Source organism: Myxocyprinus asiaticus, chromosome 13 (assembly GCF_019703515.2).
Source record: "Myxocyprinus asiaticus isolate MX2 ecotype Aquarium Trade chromosome 13, UBuf_Myxa_2, whole genome shotgun sequence".
Classification (NCBI taxonomy): Eukaryota; Metazoa; Chordata; class Actinopteri; order Cypriniformes; family Catostomidae; genus Myxocyprinus; species Myxocyprinus asiaticus.
In genome coordinates this window covers 43833104-43858708 of record NC_059356.1, presented here as the reverse complement: position 1 = coordinate 43858708, position 25605 = coordinate 43833104, and the positions used below count along the sequence as shown (strand labels likewise).

General features: G+C 38.6%; 1 protein-coding gene across 8 annotated transcripts in view; it reads right to left on the bottom strand.

Moving 5' to 3' along the window:
* LOC127450215 (C-Jun-amino-terminal kinase-interacting protein 4-like) overlaps positions 1–25605 on the bottom strand; it is a 70181-nt gene that overhangs the window by 18203 nt on the left and 26373 nt on the right. For all 8 annotated transcript variants that reach the window (XM_051714104.1, XM_051714105.1, XM_051714106.1 and 5 more), the window contains 12 exons: positions 22784–22943; positions 21883–21976; positions 21343–21464; positions 14591–14648; positions 13549–13701; positions 13252–13306; positions 8158–8288; positions 7661–7717; positions 7376–7540; positions 942–1071; positions 682–771; positions 293–445 (listed from right to left, as the gene is read on the bottom strand). In XM_051714104.1, coding sequence (XP_051570064.1) covers positions 293–445; positions 682–771; positions 942–1071; positions 7376–7540; positions 7661–7717; positions 8158–8288; positions 13252–13306; positions 13549–13701; positions 14591–14648; positions 21343–21464; positions 21883–21976; positions 22784–22943 — 1368 coding nt within the window. The remainder of the gene's footprint in view (positions 1–292; positions 446–681; positions 772–941; positions 1072–7375; positions 7541–7660; positions 7718–8157; positions 8289–13251; positions 13307–13548; positions 13702–14590; positions 14649–21342; positions 21465–21882; positions 21977–22783; positions 22944–25605) is intronic.

The following is a 25605-nucleotide window of genomic DNA, read 5'->3' as shown; positions in this document are numbered from 1 at the left end:
TTGATGAGAGAGGTCAACAGAGAATGGCCAGACTGGTTTGAACTAACAAAGTCTACGGTAACTCAGATATGCGCTCTTTACAATTGTGGTGAGAAGTATATCATCTCAGAATGCTATTCTGTGATTCGGGTTGGTGCTGTTTTGGTGGCATGAGGGGGACCTACAATATTAGGCTGGTGGTTTTAATGTTGTGGCTGATCGTTGTACGTTTGTCAAACGCTTCTACTTCAAACAGCAAGGTAAATCCTGTTTTTCATGATATGACCCCTTAAAGAGTTCAGTGAGATCTTACCTTTGGTTCCTGCTCCAGTTGATCCAGACTGTTCTGAGATCCTTTCTTCTGTTTGGAGGCCCTGGTCTCAGCCACAGACATTTCAACACTAACACCGGAGCTTTCCTCACTGGGCCATCCACCCGAGAGATTCACTCCAACTGCACACAAGAGCTGCACAGAGAAAATCACAACTAGATCCATAACAGACCATCAACTGCTTTTCATATCTGCAATGTAGGGTCTCGTGAAAGTTTGAGAACGGACTATTGAAACTATTGCAACAAAATAGTTAGGGGAATTTGCACAGAAAGACACTTTCCGATTTTACTCAAAGCAAGAACTGATGAAGCATTATCATATTTCTGTTCATTTATGATTCTCTAAATCACTTTCCTTCATGTCCTCACCTTCATTGAAGTATCTTTTTGTTCCAGTGGCTTGAGACACACAGGAACAGGCAAGTTAATTTTGTTCAGTGCATGACCTCCATTGGCAACCTGTTAAGAACAGGAGAAGGACACTTTTTGGGCTTTTAGGGGCAACAAAGAGCCCAAATTCAAATCTGAGCAGCAACAGTTTTGAAGGCACAAAGTCACTGCTCCCTTCACAACAGAACATTTGTAACTAGACGACCAAGATGTCGAATTTTACATGAATAGATTCTCGCCTTGTATTTGCCCGGGAGACTCCAGCCGTGAGCCGTCACCCTGCCGTCTTCCTTTTGCACGTGGGCTTTTACATGCTGGTACTGAGCTCGCTTCTGCTCGCGGCGGGACAGAGAACCGCTCGAGTCCCTGCTAAGAGGGAGAGACAGTAGGGAAACAGAAACAGGAACAATTTTTGGATACACTGTAAACTATTTGTGGTAATTGTCGGTTAACCTAAAAATCTGCTTCATGTGGTGACATCTAAATTTACTGGTTATATTCAAGTCAAAATATCTACAGTAGGTTACACCTACAACAGTAATTTTTAAGTTTTAGATCAGGTCTACTCAATTTTGGAAAGTTCAGGGGCCACAAAGCTGGATCTCTTTAGTCTCGAGGGCTGCACTCAAAGTAATTCTTATATATTATATATGTTTATTTATGTAATATACACTATATTGCCAAAAGTATTCGCTCATCTGCCTTTAGATGCATATGAACTTAAGTGACATCCCATTCTTAATACATAGGGTTTAATATGACGTCGGCCCACCTTTTGCAGCTATAACAGCTTCAACTCTTCTGGGAAGGCTTTCCACAAGGTTTAGGAGTGTGTTTATGGGAATTTTTGACCATTCTTCCAGAAGTGCATTTGTGAGGTCAGGTACTGATGTTGGACGAGAAGGCCTAGCTCGCAGTCTTCGCTCTAATTCATCCCAAAGGTGCTCTGTCGGGTTGAGGTCAGGACTCTGTGCAGGCCAGTCAAGTTCTTCCACACCAAACTCGCTCATCCATGTCTTTATGGACCTTGCTTTGTGCACTGGTGCGCAGTCATGTTGGAACAGGAAGGGGCCATCCCCAAACTTGGGAGCATGGAATTGTCCAAAATCTCTTGGTATGCTGACGCATTCAGAGTTCCTTTCACTGGAACTAAGGGGCCAAGCCCAGCTCCTGAAAAACAACCCCACACAATAATCCCCCCTCCACCAAACTTCACAGTTGGCACAATGCAGTCAGACAAGTACCGTCCTCCTGGCAACCGCCAAACCCAGACTCGTCCATCAGATTGCCAGATGGAGAAGCGTGATTCGTCACTCCAGAGAACGCGTCTCCACTGCTCTAGAGTCCAGTGGCGGCGTGCTTTACACCACTGCATCCGACGCTTTGCATTGCACTTGGTGATGTATGGCTTGGATGCAGCTGCTCGGCCATGGAAACCCATTCCATGAAGCTCTCTACGCACTGTTCTTGAGCTAATCTGAAGGCCACATGAACTTTGGAGGTCTGTAGCGATTGACTCTGCAGAAAGTTGGCGACCTCTGCGCACTATGCACCTCAGCATCCTCTGTCATTTTACGTGGCCTACCACTTCGTGGCCGAGTTGCTGTCATTCCCAATCGCTTCCACTTTGTTATAATACCACTGACAGTTGACTGTGGAATATTTAGTAGCGAGGAAATTTCATGACTGGACTTGTTGCACAGGTGGCATCCTATCACAGTACCACGCTGGAATTCACTGAGCTCCTGAGAGCGGCCCATTCTTTCACAAATGTTTATAGAAGTAGTCTGCATGCCTAGGTGCTTCATTTTATACACCTGTGGCCATGGAAGTGATTGGAACACCTGAATTCAATTATTTGGATGGGTGAGCGAATACTTTTGGCAATATAGTGTATATACCTACACCTTAGCCTAATACATTTAAACTCAGTTTTTCACAATTCCTGACATTTAATAGTAGAAAACATTCCCTGTCTTAGGTCAGTTAGGATCACTACTTTATTTTAAGAATGTGAAATGTCAAAATAATAGTAGAGAGAATGATTTATTTCAGCTTTTATTTCTTTCATCACATTCCCAGTGGGTCAGAAGTTTACATACACTTTGTTAGTATTTGGTAGCATTGCTTTTAAATTGTTTAACTTGAGTCAAACGTTTTGGGTAGCCTTCCACAAGCTTCTCACAATAATTTGCTGGAATTTTGGCCCGTTCCTCCAGACAGAACTGGTGTAACTGAGTCAGGATTGTAGGCCTACTTGCTCGCACACGCTTTTTCAATTCTGCCCACAAATTTTCTATCAGATTAAAGTCAGGGCTTTGTGATGGCCACTCCAATACCTTGACTTTGTTGTCCTTAAGCCATTTTGCCACAACTTTGGAGGTTGTGGAAGACCCATTTGCGACCGAGCTTTAACTTCCTGGCTGAAGTCTTGAGATTTTGCTTCAATATATCCACATAATTTTCCTTCCTCATGATGCCGTCTATTTTGTGAAGTGCACAGGAGTCCCTCCTGCAGTAAAGCACCCCCACAACATGATGCTGCCACCCCTGTGCTTCACAGTTGGGATGGTGTTCTTCGGCTTGCAAGCCTCACCCTTTAACCTCCAAACATAACGATGGTCATTATGGTCAAACAGTTACATTTTTGTTTCATCAGACCAGAGGACATTTCTCCAAAAAGTAAGATCTTTGTCCCCATGTGCACTTGCGAGCTGTAGTCTGGCTTTTTTATGGCAGTTTTGGAGCATTGGCTTCTTCTTGCTGAGCAGCCTTTCAGGTTATGTCGATATAGGACTCGTTTTACTGTGGATATAGATACTTGTCTACCTGTTTCCTCCAGCATCTTCACAAGGTCCTTTACTGTTGTTCTGGGATTGATTTGCACCTTTCGCACCAAACTATGTTAATCTCTAGGAGACAGAATGCGTTTCCTTCCTGAGCGGTATGATGGCTGCGTGGTCCCATGGCGTTTATACTTGCATACTATTGTTTGTACAGATGAACATGGTACCTTCAGGCATTTGGAAACTGCTCCCAAGGAAGAACCAGACTTATGGAGGTCCACCATTTTTTTCTGAGGTCTTGGCTGATTTCTTTTGATTTTTCCATGATGTCAAGCAAAGAGGCACTTAGTTTGAAGGTAGGCCTTAAAATACATCCACAGGTACACCTCCAATTCAGTACACATCAGAAACTAATTGGCTAATTGCCTAAAGGCTTGACATAATTTTATGGAATTTTCCAAGCTGCTTTAAGGCACAGTTAACTTAGTGTATGTAAACTTCTGACCCACTGGAATTGTGATACAGGCAATTAAAAGTGAAACAATCTGTCTGTAAACAATTATTGGAAAAATTACTCATGTCATGCACAAAGTAGATGTCCTAATCGACTTGCCAAACTATAGTTTCAGTTTCAAGTTTTAATGGTCACATACATAACCATACACAGTATGACATGTAGTGAAATTCTTGGTACGACTTTTCTCCCCACCGTTTACGCTAAAATTGTAGATTAAAGAAAAAATTAAAGATGTATACATCTAAAACATCTAACAGTTTGCTAATACGAAATCTGTGGAGTGGTTAAAAAATGAATTTTTAATGACTTCAACCTAAGTGTATGTAAACTTCTGACTTCAGCTGTATATATATTAGAGCTGTCGGAATGAACACTTTGTAACGCATTCAATCAATTTAAAACGTTTAATGCCTTAATGTTTCTTAATTGAGAAACGTATTTACCGATTTGACATTTCATTCAGCTTTGTGTGAGTTCTGAACACTGGTTGGAATAGGGCAGAACCTTTGAGATGTGTCCGCCCGGGGTCATTACACTGACGTACCCACCACAAACACACACAACAGTGATTCCATGTTAATGATGAAGTGATGGAGAAAGGACAACTTAACCATATTTTTTGTACAAAACAACCCAAGATGGGACTTGTGAAAACATGACTTGCTGGAATGAAGCATTAGAGTCTCCCTAACACCTTGTTGTGCTTCCGTCTTACTGGACAATTTGGATAAACTATCATTTACATGTGCAATGCCAGCACTAAAAGCAAAAAAGACTACCACTGCAAGCGCTTTTCATGTGGAGTTCAAAACGAATCAGCGAATCATGTGAATGTGACTTGATGATTGCTGTAGCAAAGCGGATAGCCACGATTAATATTGTGGAGGATGAGAGTTTAAGAGATTTAATGCCCATTGCAATGAACACTTAACCTACATTTTTCAATTAGTAAACCTCCCAATTAGACTTTGGAAATATTTTGTTTGGAAAAGGTTAATAAAACATTATTGTAAAATATTGTTTTCTTTTCTTTTCTAAGAAAAAGCTAAATGCATTTTGACAGGAGTCAAATTTAAGCACTTTTGATTAATCGCTATTAACTATGAAAAATCACGCAAATAATTGCAATTGAATATTTTAATCGACTGGCAGCACTACTATACATAGTAAAATGATTATTTTTTTTAGCAAACATTTGATAGTTTTTTCTATAATTTTCTAAAAGTAATTATTTTATACATTATCTACCTGAGACCAGTGACTGCATTTTCCATTTCCCTTTTTGATTTGTAACTAGTAGCCCCTAATAAACATGCCAAAAAAAAAAAAAAAAAAAAAAAAAAACTAATTTTGTTTTTAGAGCAAATCATTTTCCTAAAATTTATGTCCACATATACAGTCAGCGGGACTAAGTTGTGAATTTTCAAATAATACCAAGCTATAGAAAAAGTCCGATTTTTTTTAATCAAATTGTTTATTATGTTTCCAGCAGTGTTGGTTATTGATGTTTTTGAGAGATTACAGACTGTACAGCTGCTTTGGAACAATGTGTATTGGGAGAAGCACAAATAAAAAACTGTGCAAATAAAAATTATTTGACTTGATTTGACTTTGTTACAATGTTTTTTTTTTTCTACTTTGGCAATAAAGTTCTCTCTTTGCACTGTCAAACAAACAAGGGATAGCCAGTGCTGAAGCATTTTACCAACCAGAAATCAGCATAAATAATTCAGATTCAAAGTAATGGCGCCAGCATCATCCAATTACTGCCAACCATGTTAAAATAAAATATACATTATAAACTATCAATCTATGTACTGATTACCATTGTCCAATGTCTGCCAAACATGTTGAGTGGTCCAAACATCATCTGCAGCCTGAAACTGAACTTTTGGTTCGATTTTAGGAGTGAATGCACTTAGCTGCATAGGAAAGCTATAGGATGCTCTCTTGCTCCCTATTTATTACTCCAGTGTGCTGTCTGTCTGCACTGGTCTCAGAACAATTCGAAATGCACCTTTATTTTCATCCTAACTCCGTATAAAGCCTCTGGAAGCAAAAAAAAAAACATTTCTCAATGTGATAATGCACAGTGAATTTAGGATTTCTAAGGAGAAATAGCGCTATTGTCCACTATAGCGGTCATTGTGTTTAACAGAGTGACATTTTGTGATAAATCGTAAAAAAAAATTAAAATGGCATATCAGATGAAACTTGAGACTCTAATCTTTTGACTTAAACAGGTTTCAATGTAAAACCTTATTAGGTTTCTTACCAGATGTAGTTTTGCTGGTCTCCGCTGTGATCGGCGCCATGTTGTTTTGTCACATGACTCCGTACGTCGAAAGTTTAACTTCTGAACTGAGATCATTCGGTTTAAATTAATTTTAATTATGCATTGCGTATACCGAAGCCAAAACACAATGTCCGTGCAGAAGGACGCGGGGTCCCACAAGGTTATTTATGGCCTATAAATTAGGGGTTTAACAGTTCAATTTTCTCATGGTTTGGTTTTCATTTTTCAAAAAGTCGCTTTCTACCACATTCTAATATAGAAAACAGAAATTATCAGTTCTGTTGTCACTGTCCAAGACACTGTCATCTAATAAACACTATGAGTGTTCAACATCACACTCACCGAAAATATGTTCTAAAACAAGAGAGATAAATAACATTATTAATTCCAAAATTGCTCCAGTGAGAAGTCATATAGATTTGTACACCTTCTATAGCGTTTCGGGGTGAAGTGACACAGATCTCTAATAAGCATTTGCGTGAAGGCCTCTCAACACCGTTATTGCAGGATAAACTATTATTTTTTTCCTGTTATGACTGTTCTCATGACAAGCATATATCTCTGTTGAGCTATTCAAATGGGTTTAATACAGATTTGCGCTGATGAGTGACTCTCAAGTTAGATTGAGAGTGCGCACGTTTGGGTAACAGGCCACGTGTGCGAACATATGATGCGTTCAAGTCAAGTCGGAATGACTGTATTTACAAGTTAAGCGCACACCAAAAAGTAGTAATTACAAGTGGGAAACTCTGGATTTTCTTTGAGCCCCGAATTCAGCAATACAGAACTACCGTAAATACTCTTGAAGATGGACACCTCACAATTCATACACATTTGATAGGCTATTGAGAAGTATATTTCTGATGTCAAAATCATAACACGGGCAGCAAAAATGGCTCAAGGGCCATGTGTTGTATAGCGCTGGGTTAGATCAAGTAGAAATAGCTCCTTAAGGTAACACTTTTAACAGCGTATGAATCCATTTGGTAAACAGACAGACAAGAAGTGTAATTAGGTTTCCAAAATAGCAATAAAACATTCAAATGTTTGTTAAAGACAAAGAGAAGTACTAACTCTTCTTTGAGGAAGTCAAAAGCTTTGGACTTTTCTCTGGGGAACTGGGAGAACGTATTGCTCTTTTTCATGATGATGGGTGGGTTGTACTTGACGTTGGACGGGAGAGTCCTCGCTGTGTTGCTCGACGTAGAAGAACTGGAGGAACTGAACAGACGGCTGAAGCTGTGGACAGGACACACAGACAGCTGGTTGTGAACAGACCGAATGGAAGGGACAAGGTTGAACCACAGAGCAGATCTCATTTCTCATGGATGTGTGAGTGTTTTCTGAAGGAGTACTCACAACTGCCTGATGCTTGATCTCTTCTTCTCGGCAACCTCCGAGTTTTCCCTTGAAGCTCTGCGGATAAACAACACACATCACTGCAGGAGAGCTATAAGCAACTAGACAGTCACCATGTGGAGTCCTGATTCACGAGCCAGAAAATCTGGCTTCCTGGAGAGCGATTAGATTCAGAACAGCTCAAGCTGAGCATAAAAATATGGTTTAGTCAGACACTGAGGACAGCTGAAACAAATAAACAACTACATACACAAGACAGTGGTGTTGCACCTATAATAACTGGATAAACATAATTTCTTGAATTCTTTTAATGTTAAATCAGTTTTCCCAAATCTAGATCTAAATCCTGAAATTTATAATGACCAGACAAGTGTGTTTTCCATCCTGGACTTTGAGCATGAGATCAAATCTCCTGATGATTCTGTATAGAATTGTTTTATTTTGAATATGACATATTGCAGCATCTTTTAGAAGAGAGTTTTCAGTAGAACGTTTACCGGATCATCTCGGTCCACCTTACGGCCTCCTGCAGCTCCATCAGTCTCTCTTTGTACTGGTTTCTCTCCATCAAAACGCGAGCCATCTCCACCCGTGTGAACCTTCTCCTTTGCGCTGTGGGAACATCACTCTGTGGAAAAACCCACAAAAGAGGACATAAAGTGACACACCAGAATTAGGCTTTAACAATTATTTTGGGATGTTATAATTTTTATATCATATATTTTAAATTCAAATTTTAAAGGAGAAGTTCATCCATATTTTTTCCTCACTACAATGCATATTTTGTTATTTTGATTTATTAATCAAGTGTTTTAAATTGAAGCGAGGGCATGCAAAGAAAAATGGAAACGTGCCCCATCAATTAACCTTATTCCTCATTAATCCACATCTGGTGAAATATATATATCTATATATATATATATAGATATATATACACATAACCCCAATTCTGAAAAAAGTTGGGACAGTATGAAAAATGCTAATGAAAACAAAAAGGAGTGATTTGTAAATTATATTCACCCTTTGCTATATTGAAAGCACTACAACTACACATTATATGAAGTTTTTCCTTGTGAATTTCATTCTTTTTTGAAAATGTACAGTAAATTCAAATCAGATGATTGTAACACGCTCCAAAAAAGGTTGAGGTTGAGACGGGGCAATTTAAGACTAATAACTATTTGACGAGTTAAAATAACAAGGCAATGTGAAACGGGAGATGTTAAACAGGTGAGGCAATCATGTCATAGTATATAAGGAGCCTCCAAAAACAGTCTAGTCCTTCAAGAGCAAGGATCATTTGAGACATGTCAATTTGCCAACAGATGCTTCAGTAAATAATCCAGCACTTTGAGAACAATGTTCCCCAAAGACAAATTGGAAGGATTTTGGGCATTTCACCCTCTACAGTGCACAATAGAGTTAAAAGATTCAAGGAATCTGGTCAAATCTCGGTGTGTAAAGGGCAAGACGAAAACCAATTCTGAATGCACGTGATCTCTGATCCCTCAGACGTCACTGTCTTAAAAAACATAATTCATCTGTAATGGATATCATGAACATGGGCTTTTCCAGGGATGTCCTGGAATTTTCAGCAGGACAACTTCAAACTACATACTGGTAGAATAAGCAGAGAGTGCGGGTGCTAGATTGGCCTGCCTGCAGTCCGGACCATCTCCAATTGAGAATGTGTGGTGCATTATTAAGCACACCATCCGGCAACGAAGACTCCGTACAATTGTGCAGCTGAAGACCTGCAGAATTGATGAATGGGGGAAAATGACACTTTTTAAACTTAACAAACTTGTGTCTTCAGTGCCTAAATGCTTAATAAGTGTTAGGGTAACGACAAACGTGTACGGTTCACAGTGAAAAACATTTGACTGTCCCAACTTTTTGGAGCGTGTTGAAATCATCTGATTTGAAATTACTGTACATTTTCAAAAAAGAATGAAATTCACATGGAAAAACTTCATATAATGTATAGTTGTAGTGCTTTCAATATAGCAAAGGGTGAATATAATTTACAAATCACTCCTTTTTGTTTTTTTAGCATTTTCCATACTGTCCCAACTTTTTCGGAATTGGGGTTGTGTGTGTATACAGGTGCATCTCAATAAATTAGAATGTCGTGGAAAAGTTCATTTATTTCAGTAATTCAACTCAAACTGTGAAACTCGTGTATTAAATAAATTCAATGCACACAGACTGAAGTAGTTTAAGTCTTTGGTTCTTTTAATTGTGATGATTTTGGCTCACATTTAACAAAAACCCACCAATTCACTATCTCAAAAAATTAGAATATTTTGACATGCCAATCAGTTAATCAACTCAAAACACCTGCAAAGGTTTCCTGAGCCTTCAAAATGGTCTCTCAGTTTGGTTCACTGGGCTACAAAATCATGGGGAAGACTGCTGATCTGGCAGTTGTCCAGAAGACAATCATTGACACCCTTCACAAGGAGGGTAAGCCATAAACATTCATTGCCAAAGAAGCTGGCTGTTCACAGAGTGCTGTATCCAAGCATGTTAACAGAAAGTTGAGTGGAAGGAAAAAGTGTTGAAGAAAAAGATGCACAACCAACCGAGAGAACTGCAGCCTTATGACTGTCCAGCAAAATCGATTCAAGAATTTGGGTGAACTTCACAAGGAATGGACTGAGGCTGGGGTCAAGGCATCAAGAGCCACCACACACAGACATGTCAAGAAATTTGGCTACAGTTGTCGTATTCCTCTTGTCAAGCCACTCCTGAACCACAGACAACGTCAGAGGCGTCTTACCTGGGCTAAGGAGAAGAAGAACTGGACTGTTGCCCAGTGGACCAAAGTCCTCTTTTCAGATGAGAGCAAGTTTTGTATTTCATTTGGAAACCAAGGTCCTAGAGTCTGGAGGAAGGGTGGAGAAGCTCATAGCCCAAGTTGCTTGAAGTCCAGTGTTAAGTTTCCACAGTCTGTGATGATTTGGGGTGCAATGTCATCTGCTGGTGTTGGTCCATTGTGTTTCTTGAAAACCAAAGTCACTGCACCCGTTTACCAAGAAATTTTGGAGCACTTCATGCTTCCTTCTGCTGACCAGCTTTTTAAAGATGCTAATTTCATTTTCCAGCAGGATTTGGCACCTGCCCACACTGCCAAAAGCACCAAAAGTTGGTTAAATGACCATGGTGTTGGTGTGCTTGACTGGCCAGCAAACTCACCAGACCTGAACCCCATAGAGAATCTATGGGGTATTGTCAAGAGGAAAATGAGAAACAAGAGACCAAAAAATGCAGATGAGCTGAAGGCCACTGTCAAAGAAACCTAGGCTTCCATACCACCTCAGCAGTGCCACAAACTGATCACCTCCATGCCACGCCGAATTGAGGCAGTAATTAAAGCAAAAGGAGCCCCTACCAAGTATTGAGTACATATACAGTAAATGAACATACTTTCCAGAAGGCCAACAATTCACTAAAAATGTTTTTTTTATTGGTCTTATGATGTATTCTAATTTTTTGAGGTAGTGAATTGGTGGGTTTTTGTTAAATGTGAGCCAAAATCATCACAATTAAAAGAACCAAAGACTTAAACTACTTCAGTCTGTGTGCATTGAATTTATTTAATACACGAGTTTCACAATTTGAGTTGAATTACTGAAATAAATGAACTTTTCCACGACATTCTAATTTATTGAGATGCACCTGTATATATATATATATATATATATACACACACACACAGTATAAGTACACTCAGTGACCACTTTATTAGGAACACCTGTACACCTACTTATTTATGCGATTATCTAATCAGCCAATCATGTGTCAGCAGTGCAATGCATAAAATCATGCAGATACAGGTCAGGAGCTTCAGTCTTTGTTTACATCAACCATTAGAATGGAGAAAAATTTGATCTCAGTGATTTTGACCATGGCATGATTGTTGGTGCCAGACGGGCTGGTTTGAGTATTTCTGTAACTGCTGATCTCCTGGGATTTTCACACACAACAGTCTCTAGAATTTACTCAGAATTGTGCCAAAAACAAAAAACAGCGGCAGCAGCAGCTCTGCAGATAGAAACACCTTGTTGATGAGAGAGGTCAACAGAGAATGGCCAGACTGGTTCAAACTGACAAAGTCTACGGTAACTCAGATAACCACTCTGTACAATTGTGGTGAGTAGAATAGCATCTCAGAATGCACAACACGCCAAACATTGAGGCAGATGGGCTACAACAGCAGAAGACCACGTCGGCCACTTTATTAGGACAATAATGTTCCTAATAAAGTGCTTGGTGAGCGTATATATATATATATATATATATATATATATATATATATATATATATATATACAAAACTCTTCATCTTGTGAATATATAGACTATAAAGAGCTTAATTTGGTAACTACTTAAAAATAGAGCTTTGCAACAGAGTCAAGTCTCCGTTATTTGAAAATAAGAGTCTCTTGTGTGTTTCAGGCTTGTTTTTAGTTAAAAGTCCTGCGTTGTGCACTAAATCTTTGATTTTTTTCTGGCATTAATTGTGATTTTGGTTGAACAATAAACTGTATCTGGGATTTTGTTCATTTTGGACTCTTTTTTGTTTCTATGTCTTTGCCCGTCACAGTAAGGAAAGACTAAGAAAATGTTTTAACATTCTATAAATCGATTTTGAAAACTATCGGCCGATTAATACGTTATCAGCCTTTTCCTCTACCTTTGTTATAGGTATCTGCAAAATCCATTATCAGTTGACCTCTAGTCTGCTCTTCACACAAAGCTATCGTATGGCTTTAGACTGATTTGGAGTATCGTGCTTGAGTCTTTTTACATGAGTTATTCACAGGAGTTTCTGCAGATGACATTGGACAAAATCCATCAAACATGGAGCAGTTGCTTCATGCAGTAAAAAAGAGAGGGGGTTTAACACTGTGCATTTCAAGTTATATCGACCACAATGATGGGAAATGTTCCCAAGCCACAGATGACCAGCACTGGATTATCAAGGTCCCTGTTTCTGACTGTATTATACTTATACATGTAATTATTTTGATTAATCTTGCTAGATAAAGTTTACCACTGTGATATTATAAGTTTGTATAGTATGACGATTGACGATTCAGCTTCACGTCAAATGTGATAATATATTTCCTAACACTGAGAACCTTACTTAAACCATACCATCTGTCCAATAGTGGCCAATATTAGATCATTTCATTGTAATAATGCAGTAAATATAATTTTCACTTCAGTGAAATAGCGTCCAGTTCACTGCCGAATGGAAGAGAGAGCCCTTATGATGGTTTTTATTCTCTCTTTCTTCGCAGAAAAGTAAATGTAACTTTATATTCACTATAAAATCTTGACATTTGCAGTTTCCTTGGCGCGATCACGATTTAAACCTCGATTGCACTTTCTCATGCTTGATGTATGCGCAGATTGCTGTACACACTTCAAAAGACAACGATTAAACCACTCGAGTCGTATGGTTTGAGTTTGAGACAGCATATGGGTGAGTAAATGATGAGAGAATTTACATTTTCGGGTGAACTGTTCCTTTAAATATCTCTCACTGTATGAAATGTAATGTTTTTACATATGAATACTCACCTCATCTTCATCTTTATTATTATTCTGTTTAGCCACCTCCGACTCTGCTTTCACTCTGCATTAGAAAATATTCTTGTGAGTCACTCAATTTCTGAACAATTACAGTCTGTCCACACACAAGGGCAATTAGGCATCAGCATCTCATGAAGAAGACAAATATACTTGACAACAAGTCATACGTGTAAGTTAAAAACATGACCTGTGGCTGAAGTTTAATCTAAAATCAGGCTACTATCGCATGGCTTGATTACGAGACACTGAACAACAGATTCAGTGAGAGACTAAATTATGACTCACTTTTTGAGTTCTTCCTGCAGCTGTTTGTTCTTCTCCTCGAGTTTGGCTTTGGCCTGCAGAACGGCATCCAGTTCTCCCTCAAGAACCTCCTTCTCACATGACAGCTCATCCACACGAGCGATCAGATCGTTCTTTACCACGTTCAGGGCATTTCTTCACACATAACACAAGACACACATGCAAAGTTACACTTTCAACTGCAATACTAAGTAAATAAAAAATACATTTTGAAAAGCGCATTCATTATTCGGGATTAACGATATCCGTTGAGGCCAAACTCGAACCTGCATTGAGCGCCACAGCTGAATGTTTCCACGACACGGCACCAACAAAAGCACAAACAATTTAAAGGTATAGTTCACCCAAAAATGATCATCATCATTTACTCACCCTCATGCCATCCCAGATGTGTATGACTTTTTTTCTTCTTCAGAACACAAATGAAGATTTTTAGAAGAATATCTCAGCTTTTTAGGTCCATACAATGCAAGTGAATGGTGGCCAGATCTTTGAAGCTCAAAAAAAGCATATAAAGGCAGCATAAAAGTAATCCATACGACTCCAGTCTTCTGAAGCAATATGATAGGTGTGGGTGAGAAACAGATAAATATTTAAGTCCTTTTTTACAAAAAATTCTCCTACCTGCCCAGTAGGTGGCAATATGCATGTAGAATGTAAATCGCCAACAACAAAAGAAGAAGAATGTGAAAGTGGAGTTTGATAGTAAAACAAGGACTAAAATATGTATCTTTTTCACATCCACACCTATCATATCGCTTCTGAAGACATGGATTTAACCACTAGAGTCGTATGGATTACTTTTATGATGCCTTTATGTGCTTTTTTGAGTTTCAAAGTTCTGGCCAGCATTCACTTGCATTGTATGGACCTAGCGAGCTGAAATATTCTTCTAAAACCTTCATTTGTGTTCTGCAGAAAAAAGTAAGTCATATACATATGGGATGGCATGAGGGTGAGTAAATAATGAGAGAATTTTCATTTTTGGGTGAAATTTCCCTTTAAGTTCTATAAAAAATCTTACTTTGTCTCTAACAATTGCACATTTTCCTGAATGAGGTTCTCCACCTCACGACTCATGCCTGAAAAAAACAACAACAACAACATTAAAAATATATATATATATAATTACTGTAAAACAAAAGCAAAATGATTATAATCCATTGCAGTGAATCAATGATAAACATCCCATCACAATGTGCAAACTTTCCAAAAAACGACTGAGTTGAGGTAATTTGTAAGTGCCCTGTGATTTAAGTTAGACAAGTAAAGGTGAGACAGCTGGTCAGGTATAAATGAGTGGTCTTACCGGACAGACTCGGGTGTGAAAGTGCATGCACTGCATGTGTTCGACAGAGAGACAGACACATGGAGAGTGAAACAGGAATGGACAGCTGTGAGGTGAAAGTTAACAGGTCACAGAAAAACCAACAGATGCTGGAAAGAGTGGAGAGACTTTGGAGAGATCAGCAAAACTAAGCATATTCAAATAAGCTGTGCTATATCTGAAGAGAAAGCAAAAAGATTCATAGCTCACCCAAAAATCATTTACCCTGATGTTGTTTCAAAACTGTTGTACTTTCTTCTGTGAAACACAAAAGCAGATGTTAGGCAGAATGTTAGTTAGCCTCAGTCACCATTCACTTTCATTGCGTTTTTTTTTCCGTATAATGAAAGTGAGTGGTGACTGAGTCTAACATCTCCTTTTGTGTTCCATGGAATTAAGTCATTCAGGTTTGGAACAACATGAAGGTGAGTAAATACAGTAATGAAAGAATGTTCATTTTTGGGTGAACTATCCCTTTAAGTCTTAACCCACAATATTGGTAACATGAGCCACTGTATGTTGCAGTTAAAGGGGGAAAAGTGAAGAACGAATATGTTCATGTAGATCAGTGGTTCTCAATTTTTTCGGTTCACCTTTGAAACAAGAAAAACATTTGTCGTGATTGGCCCATCCTGGCCAGCGTTGAAAAAAGTAACAAGTATCACGTGACAGCGCTGTCAACGTGCCGTTTCAGTAGCAGTCCGGACCCCCGGACAATAATTTACACCTGATTAATGATACTGACAAACTTTAATAACCACTGAAATAAAAAAAAACTGACATTTCTGACATAATTTACTCACCCTGGTCGTTCAAACCCATTATAATATATATAATGTATATAATAATATATCCGTGAAGCACAAGATTGAGGGATGAGAGGATCGTGTTTGTGGCTGTCTTCTGAAGCCATATGATAGTGTTGTGTGAGGAACAGACTGAAATTTGAGTGTTAATTCACCTCTTCACCCATTTGAAAATGCCGCACACGAGTACATCTTTGTTTACATAAGCGCTGCGAGCTCACCTGACACGCTTTGGGCTGTCGAGAGCTGCGCGCGCAGGACGCGCTGCCAGGCGAAAGTTAAAACACGACAGGGGAAAGGTAGAGGAAAATAAATTGTGCACATTGGTTCTTGTGTGTATTATCAATATTTTTGTTGAATGTGTGAAAGTGATAGAGATTGGAGGACAGGTCAGTCTTCCGCGCCCCCCTTTCAATACCTCCGCGCCCCCCCTGCCCCCCACTGGGCGCGCCCCACACTTTGAGAACCACTGATGTAGATATAAGACTGAGAAGTCTCTTAAAGTGAGAAAGAGAGACACTTTGATGGCACTGAGATGTTAATTAGACATGCAACAATATAGAAATTTTACAAATATCAATATTGCAGACAATTATTATTATTTATTTGTTTGCATGATTGCAGATATGATGGACAATAATTATAAATCTATGCTGTCAAGTAACCCAAAAATGATTTAATGTGGTAACATCTAAATTACCTGGTTTAATTCCAGTTAAAAATGTTATTTAATATGACTTTTAAAAATAAAACAGCATTCACGCTAAAGCTTCAATCTACAATTTCACATGCTTCAGGTATTTAAATGACAGTGTATGGTAGAAATGCACGAAAATAGGCCCTGAGATGCTATCTGTTTGCTAAATCTGCCTATTTAGACTGATTAAGACTATTTAATGCTGCTGATAATAAAGAAATGCTAGTATTGGCTGATACCAATATGGTAACCAGTATATTGTGCATCTCTAACAATAAAAAAGGAAGACAGAATGGAGGAGGAAGGAAGGCCGTCATACACACCAGAGTACTCCACTGGTTAGAGGAAGAACAGCATAACAGGGGCAGGGAGAGAGAAATCTGGGTTAGTTTTACATGCAAACAGAGAATCTAAGGAAAAATTATTATATTTTTACATTATACATATTTGATTGTAAAAATCGAGCTGTTTCTTCATACATAATCTATAAGGTAAAATGTATTTTATAATGTCATGATTTAATCACTATATATTGAAGGACAAATTAAAACTAATTAATCTTAAAATTAGGGCTGTCAATTTAACGCGTTAATTCAGTGTGATTATTTAAAAAATAACATGTTAAAAAATTACCGCAATTAATCACGTCATCAGACCGTGATATGGAATATGCCTACAATCAAATGAGCAATGAGCAATTCAAGCTTGAAGTACCACCTGTTTTCAGCAGGGGGCAGTAAGTGAAACTCCAGCTGTATAGGCAACCCGCAGCTTATACAGAGAACAAACCACAGGCTAGTGATGGGAAGATCAGATAATTTTACTGACTTGAATCTTTGAGTCTCGTTCAGCAAAATAAATGAATCTTTATTCAAGTCATTTCGTTCATTTCATTCATTTGAGCAGAATTAAATTAAAATGTTACATTTTCAATAGACAAATCCCCCCCAACAAGCCTACTTACGCAAACTTTGATTATAGTCCCAATAAGGAAAAATGTATAATGCAGCCAAGGACAAATTATGAGAAACAGAAATGATTAGTTCACCTCTGGAATCTTCTTGTCCGAGTCGTTCGTTCTTTTGTCACGTGACAGCCGTATGTACATAGTGTATATGCGTGACAAAAGAACGAACGACTCGGACCAAAAGAGTTGAAATGTGAACTAATCATTTCTGTTTCCTGTGTGAGTAATGCATAGCATATACGGCTGTCACGTGACAAAAGAACGAACGACTCAGACCAAAAGAGTCGAGCGGTTGCGCAATGCACATGCGCGGCCAAAACAATGAACGAATCACTCTCTGAGACTACTCGTTCTTCTGAGTCACATAAAAGATTCGTTCAAAATGAACGAATCATTCATGAACGACCCATCACTACCACAGGCATGCTTGACACTAGCGACAGCACAAGATGAGAACGTGTTCTTGCGTTCAAACACAGCTGGACAAATGCAGGGATCTCAATAGTTGTTTTTAACTTGACATTTAACTTGACACAGTGTCCTAAATGGCTGTGTTTATAATGTGATGACGGAACGAAAGTGAGACGCTCCAAAAGCGTCAGTCTGACGTGTACATTGACACGTCCTTCGACAAGCCCTTATAAAAAAAGATTTCGGGCGGATTGACGAATTCAATTGCAAAAAGGATTGCTAAGGACTGTAGGCCGATGATAAGCTTGTGTTCAATAATGTGGTCTTCTAAAGCCACTTTTTGTATTGTCTTAGCAATGCTATACTCATATGCCACAATAATGCAATGCAGTTCAATTATCTAAATTATTTCATTTTTTGTACATATATTATGTTTATAATTATTTAAATATAACTAATTATAATGATTTACTAATTATATATTGAATTATTGTTTTTTGTGGGTCTTAGCAAATATTTATATATGCTGTTAATTCATCAGCATATCATGTAATTCATTTGATTAAAAATTGTAATCGATTGAAAACACTACTTAAATCATAAAACTTTAAGTTAAAACTATCCTTTGTGCAGTTCATAAAAACATTACCCAAGTTTCAAACTTTTTCACATTTTGTTGTCACAACATGAAATTACCTACCTATCATATTTATTATTGACATTCACTATATTTTCAGTCATGTTGACCTTGCTTGAGTAAAAATATGTGCTTTTAATACACGCAGTTAGTACTGAAAAACTGCTGCTACAACTACTAAAATATACTAAGAGAGACATAAGTTTTAAGATAACAGACAGTTTCATACAAATTAGTTCTTTTACTTTTTTCGAGTCATTCAAGTTTCCTGATATATAAGTCAACTAATTAGGTTTTACAGTTTAGTAGATTCCCTTAAAAATAAGTCATACTATGGGGGTTTCTTCTACAGTATGATGATGTGAGATGTGAATAATAGAGGTAGATCAACATATCGGTTTTACCGATTAATCGGTGCCGACAGTTGCATTTTGGAACTATCGGTTATCTGCAAAAATGTATGCAGATAGTTGCTGATAGTTTTTTTTTATTATTCCTTCATGTTACTCTACAGTTACTCTACAGATTCTACAGTATAACAGCAGCCAATAGAGGTGAAATAAAAAAAAAATCACTGACACCTCGTTGGGATTTGCTGTATCTAAATCTTTCATCATTGACAATTTTCATCCATATTTTTATCCGCACTTCAATGCATATTTTGTTATTTTGATTAAATAATCAAGTGTTCTAAATTGAAGGACATGCAAAAAAAAAAAAATTGGACAATATCGAAACGTGCCGCATCAGCACGTATATTGTGTCTCCGACTTCATATCTTTTCAATAATAATAAACCATATTCCTTTTTAAACATCATCTGGTTAAATGTATACAATATATACAAAGCCCTTCATCTGGTAAATATAAAGGCTATAAAAACCTAAATTTGGTTAATACTTAAAGGTGCTATATGTAAGATTGACAACAAGCGTTTGAAATGGGTACTGCAGTCCAAATTCAAAGTATTGGAGAGTTGTCTGCCCCGCCCCAGACTTGAAGCTCATGCGGGTTGCCAAAATGTTGACAGGCAAATTAGCCAACTCAGCATCCGTTTTAAAGGACTTCTGGGCTTTAAGCTGTCTCCATCTTCCAAAGGCATCTCCAATATTTATGCTTGTTTTACTACACCTCTGGTCATGGTGGTTTTTAGACGGATGGCGATTTATGTCGGGTGGAATCTGCTACACTATATTGCCAAAAGTATTCGCTCATCTGCGTTTAGACGCATATGAACTTAAGTGACATCCCATTCTTAATCCATAGGGTTTAATATGACGTCGGCCCACCCTTTGCAGCTATAACAGCTTCAACTCTTCTGGGAAGGCTTTCCACAATGTTTAGGAGTGTGTTTATGGGAATTTTTGACCATTCTTCCAGAAGCGCATTTGTGAGGTCAGACACTGATGTTGGACGAGAAGGCCTGGCTCGCAGTCTTCGCTCTAATTCATCCCAAAGGTGCTCTGTCGGGTTGAGGTCAGGACTCTGTGCAGGCCAGTCAAGTTCTTCCACACCAAACTCGCTCGTCCATGTCTTTATGGACCTTGCTTTGTGCACTGGTGCGCAGTCATGTTGGAACAGGAAGAGGCCATCCCCAAACTGTTCCCACAAAGTTGGGAGCATGGAATTGTCCAAAATCTCTTGGTATGCTGAAGCATTCAGAGTTTCTTTCACTGGAACTAAGGGGCCAAGCCCAGCTCCTGAAAAACAACCCCAAACCATAATCCCCCCTCCACCAAACTTCACAGTTGGCACAATGCAGTCAGACAAGTACCGTTCTCCTGGCAACCGCCAAACCCAGACTCGTCCATCAGATTGCCAGATGGAGAAGCGTGATTCGTCACTCCAGAGAACGCGTCTCCACTGCTCAAGAGTCCAGTGGTGGCGTGCTTTACACCACTGCATCCGACGATTTGCATTGCACTTGGTGATGTATGGCTTGGATGCAGCTGCTCAGCCATGGAAACCCATTCCATGAAGCTCTCTACGCACTGTTCTTGAGCTAATCTGAAGGCCACATGAACTTTGGAGGTCTGTAGCGATTGACTCTGCAGAAAGTTGGCGACCTCTGCGCACTATGCACCTCAGCATCCGCTGACCCCGCTCTGTCATTTTAAGTGGCCTACCACTTCATGGCTGAGTTGCTGTCATTCCCAATCGCTTCCACTTTGTTATAATACCACTGACAGTTGACTGTGGAATATTTAGTAGCGAGGAAATTTCACGACTGGACTTGTTGCACAGGTGGCATCCTATCACAGTACCACGCTGGAATTCACTGAGCTCCTGAAAGCGGCCCATTCTTTCACAAATGTTTGTAGAAGCAGTCTGCATGCCTAGGTGCTTCATTTTATACACCTGTGGCCATGGAAGTGATTGGAACACCTGAATTCAATTATTTGGATGGGTGAGCGAATACTTTTGGCAATATAGTGTATCTCTGATCCAGTTCGTTTGCTAGCTTCCATGGCTGCAACATGCAGTGTTGTTTGCCTGCGAACATGTGCAAATCTGGCAACCTGGCGGTGTCGAAATACTATTGGTGAGTGGGCAGTGGGCGGGATCACACAGGCCAAAACATAAACAGAAATTCCGGCCCGGAATTTAAACTTCAAAGTAGAATATACTGGCTGTAGTATTGTTATCGGAGAAGCCAGTATTTCAACTTAGCATGTTTCCTAATTCTCTAATGACATATTATGGTCATTTTATGATTTAGTACAGTAAAAATATTACATATAGCACCTTTAAATAAAGAGCATTAAAACTATCAGCCAATTAATCGGTTATCTGCATTTTCCACCACCTTAGTTATCGATATCGGCAAAATCCAATAACCTACGACCTCTAGTGAATATGTAACATGTTTGTGTAACACATGTTTTTCTTAGTCACCTGTGAGAATAAACAGCACTGATAATAACATACTTACCCAACAGATCTGCTCCCTCGTCCACATCTCCAATCAAACCCGAGCCCGCTGACGACACCTCTTCAAACAGAGAGTCTGTGTTCCGGTCAAACGCCATGTTCTCAATACCTCGGTTCGGAGTGCTTCAGCACATCATAAACATCATGTTAATATACATCAACATTCATTCTAGCATAGAACTCAAAATTTGAGAAAGAGTATCACTGATCATAGATCATTCTGTCAAATCATATGAGTCAAATGAAGAAAAGGGGTCTTTCTGAAAATAGTTCAGTTCAAACTGTCATCATCATACACTGTAAAAAAAAAAAAAGGGGGGGGGGGGGGGGTATGAACATGAATACACTAGGTTACACCAACAAAACTCATTTTAAGGGTTCAATCAGATAGTAATAGCTCCTTGCAGATGATAACTTCCTACAGTGTAGGTGCATTTGAATGTTCAAACTGAATAGTTGAACATCCCTTGGTGCCTAAAATTACTGTCTAGGTAGGCAGCTCACTTGATATTAATTTCATTATATTGCACCATTTGGTTACCTTGCTCCTTTGTATCCACTAAGGTCCATGTCCAGCTCTGGTGTGGACTCAATAATAGCCTGAACATCTGACTTCTCTTCATTATCAGCCAGACCTTAATAATCACAATTGACAATTACTAATTCATCTGTTTGCTGCCAGATTATGTATACATAACAACTGAAAATGCTCTGGTGACAAATCCCATTTAAGATGTTCATTGCATGGAGTCATACATTTACATTTAGTCATTTAGCAGATGCTTTTAGCCAAAGCAATTTAAAAATGGAAACTGGATCTGGTACCTTACGATCAGCAATACTATACCGACTCACTGACATGCGGCATTTCACAAGACATATTTTCATCGCTTTCAATGTGTTCACCATCCCACATGGCTCTACCAGTAGCACGTTATGTCAACTGCGTGAGAGACCTGGGTTCATATCCATGTTGAAACCAGGACGTAATCGTGTTTGGATAATCAGTGATGAGTGCGATTCAGAGGTAGCACTTCCCTCTACCATTTCATTTTTCTCCACTAAAGGTTAGGTTTTGGGTTTGGGCTGGGGGGTAGAGTACATAAAATATGCATTTCCCTTTACGGTATTAAATACTGTACAGCTAAAAACAACTCGCTTCAGAACTCGCTTTTGGCGCCCCTCCATGGTCATAAATGGAGCTCACACATGCCTATACACCCCATAACACTTGGGGCTTCGGCCACTGGGTGCAGTGTTTTAATTTTAGTCAGCATATACCCATTTTTTCTAAAGAAAAGTCGACCTACACTTTCCGATGTCACTGTGAGATCAGACTGAAGAAAGAGTGTTTTTTAAAATGTGCCTTTATTGTTGTGGTCTGGTGCACGTGGAAGAGATATGTCTTCAGCTATTTCTTGAATAATAAAGCAGGGACTAACCCGCGGAGACGTTCCTGGTACCTGGAACAGCCTGAACTTCTGTGTTCTTCCAGAATCCATCTCCATCCTCTCTATGGGAGTCCAGGGCCAGATCTGAGGCCGTGGTGGACATTGGCGTGATGGACTTTGAACCCCCCTGGCTGAGGTCAGAGAGCTCATCCTGAAATCATCCAATGCGCAGTTGTCACAGATCACATTCTCAAATCATATATTCAGAGAAGAGAACGCACATGTCAAAACATAAAGTAGTATGGTTATTTTGCTTAACTTCAGCCCTGCACGTTTGACAAACCAATGAGCACTGGACATACACAGAGGACAAACACAATGAAATCTACAATCTTCATAAATGCTGAAATTATAGTAGACATCAAGCTTGTATGCAACAGGACAGGAGTTATGAATTTAGTGTTAAATAATAACCAGAACAAAATCCTGTGTCAGTTCAGACTGAAAGAAATTAAGAGACTGTATAGACACGAGAAAGAAAAAGAGAACTTTATAGCTCACTGAAGCAACTGTATGAAGACAATGTACATGACACCACAAACAACTACTACAAAACACATAGATGAACACATGGATATACAAAGATATTTTTCATTTACACATCAAACCCCAAATAACAAAGCAAATATATATTTAGAATGAATGTCAAAATAAGTTAAAAACATTACTGTGAATGCAGTGATTTAGTGAAAGGATAATGTTCAAACCAAGTGTTGAGGGTAACATGAAACAAGTAATGTGTTCCAAAATCGATACTTTTTGAAAGTAATTAGTCACTTTTTCAATTTACACTGTAAAAATATTCAACCCACTAAAATGTAAAACTTAAAGGAATGTTTTGGGTTCAATACAACTTAAGCTTAATCGACAGCATTTGTGGCATAATGTTTATTATCACAAAAATACGTTTCCACTCGTCCCTCCTTTTCTTTAAAAACAAAATGCAAAAATCTGGGTTACAGTGAGGCACTTACATTGGAAGAGAATGGGGCCAATCTGTAAATGTTAAAATATTCAGTTTGAAAGATGTAAACAATGTGCATGTTAACATGATTTTAGGTTTCACTTACAAACCTTTTCTGTGTAAAGAAACAACTGTACAGCTCAAATAATACATGAGTTTTTACAGAAGAATTAATGTAAATGCTTTTATAAATTTAAGCTTCTCATTTCTTCCTTTAACCCCTCCAAAACATTTACCCCATTCACTTCCATTGTAATTGCCTCACTGTAACCTTGATTTTTGCTCTCTTTAAAGAAAAGGATGGACAAGTCGAATGGAATTTTTGTGTTAATCAATATTATCCCACAAATGCTGTCGATTGAGCTTGTATTAAACCCGGAATATTCCTATGGGTTTAATTGTTGTCTTAGATTTATGTTAAGAAAAATGCCTACCCACACACTTTTTAATGCAAAAGCAATAAAAAATGAATTAACACATTACTTTGTTTATATATATATATATATAAACACTGTAACAGTAACTTTTATTAAAACTTAAGTAACACAATGATGTAACACGTAACTTTTAAAATTAGCATTCTCCAACACTGGTTAAAACCAAACAACTATATTAAAAGTATACAAGTGAAACTATGAGCTACGATTTTAATAAAACCACAGTCTAAATAAACTGTAAAAGAACAATGAAGCAAATCTAAGACAGTGTGAAACTGAAATGACATGCAATGAAAGCTAAATGAACTAGCTGTATGCAACTACAGATGCAGACTGTAAAATCTTAAAGGGATAGTTCAAACAAAAATGAAAATTCTCTCATCATTTACTCACCCTCATGATATCCCAAATGTATATGATTTACAGTTGAAGTCAGAAGTTTACATACACCTTAGCCAAATACATTTAAACTCAGTTTTTCACAGTTCCTGACATTTAATCGTAGAAAACATTCCCTATCTTAGGTCAGTTAGGATCACTACTTTATTTTAAGAATGTGAAATGTCAGAATGAAAGTAGAGATAATTATTTATTTCAGCTTTTATTACTTTCATCAAATTCCCAGTGGTCAGAAGTTTACATATACTTTGTTAGTGTTTGGTAGCATTGCCTTTAAATTGTTTAACTTGGGTCAAATGTTTTGGGTAGCCTTCCACAAGCTTCTCATAATAAGTTGCTGGAATTTTGGCCCATTCCTCCAGACAGAACTGGTGTATCTGAGTCAGGTTTGTAGGTCTCCTTGCTCGCACACGCTTTTTCAGTTCTGCCCACAAATTTTCTATCGGATTGAGGTCAGGGCTTTGTGATGGCCACTCGAATACCTTGACTTTGTTGTCCTTAAGCCATTTTGCCACAACTCTGGAGGTATGCTTGGGGTCATTGTCCATTTGAAGACCCATTTGCAACCGAGCTTTAACTTCCTGGCTGATGTCTTGAGCTGTTCCTTCAATATATCCACACAATTTTCCTTCCTCATGATGCCATCTATTTTGTGAAGTGCACCAGTCCCTCCTGCAGCAAAGCACCCCACAACATGATGCTGCCACCTCCATGCTTCACGGTTGGGATGGTGAACTTCGGCTTGCAAGCCTCACCTTTTTTCCTCCAAACATAACGATGGTCATTATGGCCAAACAGTTCAAATTTTGTTTCATTAGACCAGAGGACATTTCTCCAAAAAGTAAGATCTTTGTCCCCATGTGCACTTACAAACTGTAGTCTGGCTTTTTTATGGCAGTTTTGGAGCAGTGGCTTCTTCCTTGCTGAGCAGCCTTTCAGGTTATGTCGATATAGGACTCGGTTTACTGTGGATATAGATACTTGTCTACCTGTTTCCTCCAGCATATTCACAA